Source organism: Otolemur garnettii, unplaced genomic scaffold, assembly GCF_000181295.1.
Source record: "Otolemur garnettii isolate 467f Iridium unplaced genomic scaffold, OtoGar3 scaffold00002, whole genome shotgun sequence".
Taxonomy (NCBI): Eukaryota; Metazoa; Chordata; class Mammalia; order Primates; family Galagidae; genus Otolemur; species Otolemur garnettii.
This window is the reverse complement of record NW_003852397.1, coordinates 3,129,630-3,137,443: the sequence shown is the minus strand read 5'-3', so window position 1 is coordinate 3,137,443 and position 7,814 is coordinate 3,129,630. Positions and strand designations below refer to the sequence as shown.

The window sequence follows — 7,814 nt, the reverse complement described above, 5'->3', positions numbered from 1 at the left end:
AAAAAAAAAAAAAGTTATATCCGCTTAAGATTGTCATTAATTTTGGTTTCTTTTGCATTGCAGTGCTTTAATCTTGGGTGCTGCAGGTGGAGTTGGTACCTTTGCTATACAGGTAAAACGATTTTTTAATGTGAATAGGGACATTTTGTTGGCATGAATTTATAAATTCCCATGTTATAAATTACTTTTCCTTTAAAGCTGTGAGAAGGGTACATCTGGTACATGCACTGTAATTTCAGCTTACTCTTTAAAGAGGAAAATGTTCTAGTTTTTAAGGATGTGTTTCTTTTCATTGGTTTAATACATGAGTGGGCATGTGGATGTCCTATATAGCCAACAGAGGGAAGCTGCTAGGGAAGAAGACCACGGATAGTGCAGGTAGATGGAAGTTTGTGATTTGGTGGGAAATAGCCAGTGCCACAAACCAGTGGTCGTTTCTAGCCACAAGTTCTGCAGACTTTTTTGTAGAAATTGGTAAGGTAATTCTAAAATGTATATAGGCATACAATGGCCACAAAACTAGTAAAGTGGCAAAACACCCCCAAAGTGATCTACAGATTCATATAAACCCTGTCAAAATGCCAGCTGCCATTTTTTGCATAAATGAACAAGTTTATCTAAAATGGATATGGAATGGCAAGGGACCCAAATTAGCCAAACAATCTTGAAAAAGAACAGAGTTGGAGGCCACACTCTTCAATTTCAAACTGACTGTAAAGCTAGAGTAATAAAAATAATGTGGTACTGTGGTATAAGAGTGTGGCCACACTCTTCAATTTCAAACTTACTGTAAAGCTACAGTAATAAAAATAATGTGGTACTGTGGTATAAGAATGACATATAGATCATGAAACAGAATTGGACATCCGGAAGTAAACCCATGCATCTATGGTCAATTGATTCTCATGAGAATGGCAAAAGGAGGAAGAGAATAGTCTTTTCAACAAATGCTGTTGGAACAACTAAAAATTGACATGCATAAGAATGAAGTTGGACCCCTACGTCACATCATATTCAAAAACAATCCTCAGAATGGTTCAAAGATCAAAATATAAGAGCTAACACCATAAAACTCTTAAAACAGGAGTAAATGTTCAAGATCTTAGATTTGGCAACAGATTCTTAAATATGACACCTAAAGGACAGAAGAAAAAGATAGATTGTACTTTGTCAAAATTTAAAACTTCAGTATATTAAATGGCTTTATCAAAAAATTGAAAAGGGACTGGGTGCCCGTAGCTTAGTCGTTAGGGCACCGGCCAGAGGCTCTGGGGCTGGCAGGTTTGAACCCGGCCCAGCCCCTGTTAAACAACAACAACAAAAATAGTCAAGTGTTTTGGTGGGCACGTGTAGTCCCAGCTACTTGGGAGGCTGAGACAAGAGAATTGCTTGAGCCCAAGAGTTTGAGGTTGCTGTGAGCTGTGACCCCATAGCACTCCACCAAGGGCGACAAAAGTGAGACTCTATCTGAAAAAAAAAAAAAAAGAAAAGGCAAACCACAGGAAATATTTACAAATCATGTACCTGATAAGGGTCTAGTATTCATAATATATAAAGGACTCTTACAACTCAACAACAAAAAGATAAAACACCTAATTAAAATCAGCAAAAAAGAAGCTGAACAGACATTTCTTTAAAGAATATATGCAAGTGGCCGATAAATGATAAATTGGCGTCACAAAAAGATGCTCAACGTCTTTAGTTATCAGGGAAATGCAGATCAGAGGCATATGGGTTACCACATGACACTTACTAGGATGGCTATGTAAAAAGTAAACACGTAGGAAATAACAAGTTGTTGGTAAAGATGGAGAGAAATTGGAACCTTCGTACATTCCTAGGGTATAGTTGCTCTTAGAGATTGTTGGTTCCTGAAAATGTTATAAACATAGAATGACTATATGACCCAGCAATTCTATTCCTAGATCATATACTTGAGAGAAATGTGACGTACATTCAGCCATAAACTTGTACGTGAATGTTCATAGCAGTATTACTCATAATAATGAAAAAATGGGAATCATTCTAATACCTATCAACTGATGAATGGATAAAATGTGGCATCTCTGTGTATGTGTGTGTATATGAACATACACAGTGGGCTATAATTCAGCCCTTAAAAGGCCGATGCCTAATACAACATAGATGAACCTTCAAAACATTATGTTAACTGAATGAATCCTGACCCAACAGATTGTACAGTGCATAATTTCATTTATATCGTATGTCCAGAGTGGACAAATCCACAGTGACTGAAAGCAGATTACTGGTTGGCAGGAACTGGGGGTAGCAGGGGAAGGGAATGGAAAATGAGTAATTATTGGGCATGAGGGTTATTTGGGGGGAGGGGTGGTAAAAATATTCTGGAATTAGACAGTGGTGATGGTTGTACAACATTATGAATACACTGAAAGCCAATAAATTGTGTACTTAAAAATTGTTAAAATGATGAATGACCTGTTATTGGAATTTGACTTTAAAACAAAATAATATTTCATGCCTTCAAAACAAATACAATATTCCATGCCTTCAAGAATAGCAGGGCCCAGTGGCTGTTCCTGTTGTGGTTAGATGTTAACCAGCCGGCTCCTGGGGAAGGGCCTTGGTTAAGCTTCTCTCAGTAAGGGGTTGAGGTGGAGAGAATGAGCTTCTGACAGAGTGACTAAGGGAGACACTTCAAACACTGGTGGTGAATATTAAATGTAGTTACCTATAAAACAAAACCGAGAGAGAGCTTAGAAGGAGACAGTAGCGTGTGTAACAGTCATATGCTCTGACAAAGTAAATATAGTACAGACTATTTTTTTAAAGAGGGAGGGAAATCGAGCACATATTAACATTATTTTAATGCTTTCCTTAATCATGCTGGTAGTGATGTTAATACCCTTATTCAGAGACTGTTATGTGTGTAATATACTGGGTGTCTATAAAGTTTACATGCAATTTTAAATTGCACAAGAACTTTAGGGCCACTCTGAATAGTGAATGAATGGGTATTTATGACATATTTTAATTCTGTCATTCCTTGTGTCTTTGAGAACCAGAATTCTAGGTGTGGAAGGAGCTATAGCAGGAAAAAGGTTACATGAAAGCTTTGTAGTGTCAAATTTGAATCGGAAGTATCATTATGAACTTGAAGAGTTATTTTTTGTAGGTGTATATGCAAAGCTACCTCTTGAAAATGTAATTGCTCTCTAAAAGAATGCAGGGCTTCTTGGAAAAATAGCAGATGGCAGATAGGAGCACAAAATGTATAAGAGAAACCCTGGAATATGTTAAATAGAAAGGACACTATTAAAGACTAATTGGGTCAAAAGATGCAGTAGCCAACTTGAAGACACTCCCAAAGGTGTGACAATTTGAACTTCAATAATAATGATTATTACAATGGATTAAAACCCTTTAAATATATTTAAATCCATGAGTTTATGATTTTTTTTTAAAGTAGTCACTTTTGGAAGATAATAGGCAACGAATTTTATTATCTTATAAACTGATAAAAGGAAACAATTAAATATTTGTCCTGCCTTTCCCACGTGAACTGTGTAACTGAGTAACCCACATTGTGTATAGGGAGAGGCATTTATGAAAGTATTCCAACCTTTAAATGAAAAGACAGTAATCTCTTTCCATCGCTCTTTTGCAACCACCAATAAACAGATAGAGGTATTAAGCCCTGACAGATGCAAAGATCATAAAAAGAGCAACAACCAGCCAATGTTCCTCCCTCCTCTAGTTTGCCAGACGTTACCCATAAGGAATAGAAAGCACATTTGATCTAGTCTCTTGACCTGTCTGCCAAGTCATGGAAAATTCAGAGGACAGGGTAATACATGGAACAGCTCCCTGAATATGCAGTCAGACATTCCAGACAATGGGAAACTACAGCTCAGATGGCCTGGATTCTTCCACAGATAAATTATAAGCAAAGAGATGGAAGAGGACCCTGTAATTTTAAAGAGACCTGAAAGACATCACATTTTCAAAATGCACAGGGCTAAATTATGTAGCTAGGGAATGCATATTAGAGTGTTCAACTTTTTAGAAGTGCAAGCAGATGATTACTGTGAACATCAGGGCGTGATGCCTGGGGGAGAGTGGGGGCTTGTGTCAGGTGGGGCACAGAGAGCTTCTGGCATGGCTGCTGGGTGTCTGTTTCGTTAGCTAGGTGGTGTCTACCTTATAAGTGCTTTCTATACTTGAGTTTTTTTGTTTTTTGAAATAGTGTTATTATGGCACCGTTGGAACAAGAGCTGTGGCATCACAGCTCACAGCAACTTTAAACTCTTGGGCTTAAGTGATTTTCTTGCCTCAGCCTCTCAAGTAGCTGGGACTACAGGCACCTGCCACAATGCCTGGCTTTTTTTTTTTTTTTTTTGGGTTATTGTTGTCATTGTTGTTTAGCAGGCCCTGGCCAGGTTTGAACCCACCAGCCCTGGTGGATGTGGCCAGCACCCTAACCACTGAGCTGTAGGCACTAAGCCTATACTTGAGTTTTATATTACATAAAAATGTTTTTTAAAAATAAGGCTTACTCTTAAAACCTTTTAGTAATGCCCAAAGCTAGCTTTAAATAGGAAAAGAAAAAGTAGAAATTTGAAAACAAAAAACCTTTCAACATGTAACAAATTCTCGGTAATACTGTTTAAAGAAAAACAGATGCAGTTTTAAGTGTGGGTGCTTAGAACATAATTTCCTTTTCCTCAATGGTTTCTTTTTTATATAGGTATTGGAGAAAAGGTGGTCACAATTAGCTATTCATCTTGGATTATATTTTCCACATATTTGATTTGGGTCTATGCATTACACTCAAATATCTGTTTGCAGCCCATAAACGATAAATTATGTGTGATATCACTCCTAAGTGTTTTTAATTCCCCCCCAGATTCCCAGGGTATGTAAATTCTTGGTCAATATTATTTTTTTAAAGTGAGAAACTAGGTAAGATTATGAATGAGTTTAAAACCCTTTATTTTTTGTTGTTAAAAGAAATGTATTTAGCACCTTTGTGTGCCATTGAGTGGTATTCAGTGGTGAACAAAACACACACAGACCCCTCACATTCTAGTGAACCTTTGCAGCTTACGTTAAGGAAGCTCAGTATATTCATGCTCAGGACTGGATTGAGAAAACAGCCGGTCTGTTATACCCTATAATTATCAGTACAGGAATTTCTTAGTGAACTCCCAGCAGCTGTTCTTACATTAGGCTGAAAATAGTCTCCTTTTAATTATTTGAAATTGGCATTATAGAAAAGAATTATAGCAATTTTGGAGTAGAATGCTTTCTGGATATCTAATCCTAAAGAACGTTAGAATTGAGCTCTCCTCTTTATTTAAATCTACTTATTTCTTATAATTTTAAAATGCAAGGCATCTGCATTTTAAAACCTGGGAACATTTATTTAGCTCTTCTTTCTTTAAGGGAAAGGCAATGATACTTTTTTTTTTCTTTTTGCAGTTTTGGCTGGGGCTGGGTTTGAACCCGCCACCTTTGGCATATGAGGCTGGCTCCCTACTCCTTTGAGCCACAGGCGCTGCCTAAAATGATACATGTTTTAAAAATGACCATATTTTCTTCTTTATAAGAGCACCTTTTCATATATTCTCTGGCTGATTACTCTGATACACTGTTAATATTGTGTTAACACTTATTAGAGGTGCAGATGTTGCTTTTGTGTGTGTGTGTTCTGGACACATTTGAAATAGTCATTTTCTGAGGACATGTGATTTGGGAGACGGGGATCATTTTCCTTTGTCATCCTTGAGGTGCTAAGTTTGAGGCTTTTCTGATACTGGTGAGGCACGGAGCCCTTCTCTAAGTGAACTGGCTGTAACTTCATGACAACAGGGAGACTGCTGTCTCATCTAGGGGAAGTGAGGTCTATTTCTCAGGATTTTCTTGATGAACAAAGTTTAATCATTTTTACTGGCTTCCTATCTCTCTTGTTAAGCTGAGGTGCTTAGAGTTCTCTAGCGATTAGTCTGATACGTGAACACATGGTACCAACCATTTTTTTTTAAATTCAATTAGTTTTTCTGCTCTCCCCCCTTTTCCTGGGCAGGTGATGAAAGCGTGGGATGCCCATGTGACAGCAGTTTGCTCTCAGGATGCCAGCGAACTTGTAAGGAAGCTTGGGGCAGATGATATAATTGATTACAAAGCTGGAGATGTGGAAGAGCAGTTGAAATCCTTAAAACCGTACGTAGTGACGGGGTTCACACGGGAAAGGTGGGAGCAAGGGCAGTGATGATGCAGCCCGGAGACAGTTTGGGGGCCTTAATCACGTTGGAATCTGTGAGGAGGAGACTATGAATATGTTCCATGCCATTAGGAATATTCCTTGGGTTGGTTTCTGTTTTAATTACAGATATTAATAAAACATGGCCACATAGCGTAGAATGTACTGAGGAAGTTATTTTGTTCACATGGTCTTTTGCTAATTTTTAAGTTAACTTTTATTGCTGCTTGGTAAGAAGTCTGAAAATAGGATCAGAAGCGTGTTCCCTGCTGTGGCATCTGTCACCACAGGAAGGCTATGGAGTGTTCATGAAAATACGTGATTAGCACTGAACACGCTTTCAGTGTTTTGGCTTAGTAAGGGCTTAAGAGAAACAATGAAAGTATAAATATTGGTAGCAGGAGCCCTGTGGGCTTTCTCAATGTGTCTGAAGCCCAAAGGGGTTTGGCCTGATGTACTCAATAGGAACAGGTTCAGGAGTTCTCTTGGGCCCTGCTGATTCTGACTGTGGCTCAGGCTTATTGATGTGATCTTCATCCAGCCTAGACAAAGCTAGATCTGCGAGGACAACTGAGGAGTATTTGAAAAGATACTTTGCTACTTGTATTTCAAAGGTTTTTCCTTTTCTAAGAATAAAGTTTGTCTTCAGAGGCTAGTTGAGAAGATGTATATTTTCATAGGTTAAAAAAAAAAGTTAAAAAAGGGAGCCCTTGTCCAACACTACCCAGCCTTTCTCTGCCAACGTCACCTGCTCAGCAGTAGCGTGGCGGTGACCAGGAGCAGCCAGCCAGCTTGCTGTGCCTTCGGCTGTCACGGGCACCTAGTCTTGCCAGGCAGGGTTCTCAGCACCAGACAGTGATGAACAGGAGACAAATGCCCACTTGCAGGGAGCTTACATTCTTGTTTGAGAGGTTTTAGTGGTAAGTGCTCTAAAGAGAATTGATGCAGCAGGAAGGGATTGGGCAGGAGGCTGTTCTAGATAGTGGTTAAACAATGGTTCCAGGAGGAAGCAGCATTCCAGCAGAGGCCCCTGTGAGAAGGTGCCCGGGTGGGATTGTGTGTGCTGTTCCCTGCTGTGTCCCTCCCCCTGAAACGGTGTAGTAGCATGAGGTAGGCACTGAGTAACACTGCTCAACTAATTAGTGAGGCAATCTAGGAAAACAAAAATCTTGTCAGTTACCCCTCTGCCTCTGTGTCAGGGCCTAAGCCTCGCCAGGCCCTTGGAAAGTGAAGACATGACAGTTCTCTGAGATCTGGCTTCTAAATAGTAGTTTAGGTTGATCTCCTATGTTCTGCTTCTAGGAACAGCTGCATGAGACTGAGGCCAAGGCCACCCATTCCCCTCTACCTTAAGTTTTATACATGTCTAGAATTTGTTACCAGAGAACAGAAGAACTTGACTGAAGGCTGGAGGGTGCTCAGTCTGTCCTCACCTAGTGCTATGAGTCCCTCCTCGGCATCTCTGGCAAAGTGGTCTTGTTCCTTCTGCTTGTACTTTTCCAGTAGAGGGACTGTCCTACCTTGAAAGCATAGGCTGTCTTTCTTTCTTTCTTTTCTTTTCTTTTTTCCTTTC

General features: G+C 39.3%; 1 protein-coding gene across 1 annotated transcript in view; it reads left to right on the top strand.

Annotated features, from left to right (window-relative positions):
* Window positions 1-7,814, top strand: part of RTN4IP1 (reticulon 4 interacting protein 1) — a 55,349-nt gene that overhangs the window by 30,954 nt on the left and 16,581 nt on the right. Inside the window, exons 5-6 of the mRNA XM_003781572.2 lie at window positions 64-112; window positions 6,065-6,201. Coding sequence (XP_003781620.1) covers window positions 64-112; window positions 6,065-6,201 — 186 coding nt within the window. The remainder of the gene's footprint in view (window positions 1-63; window positions 113-6,064; window positions 6,202-7,814) is intronic.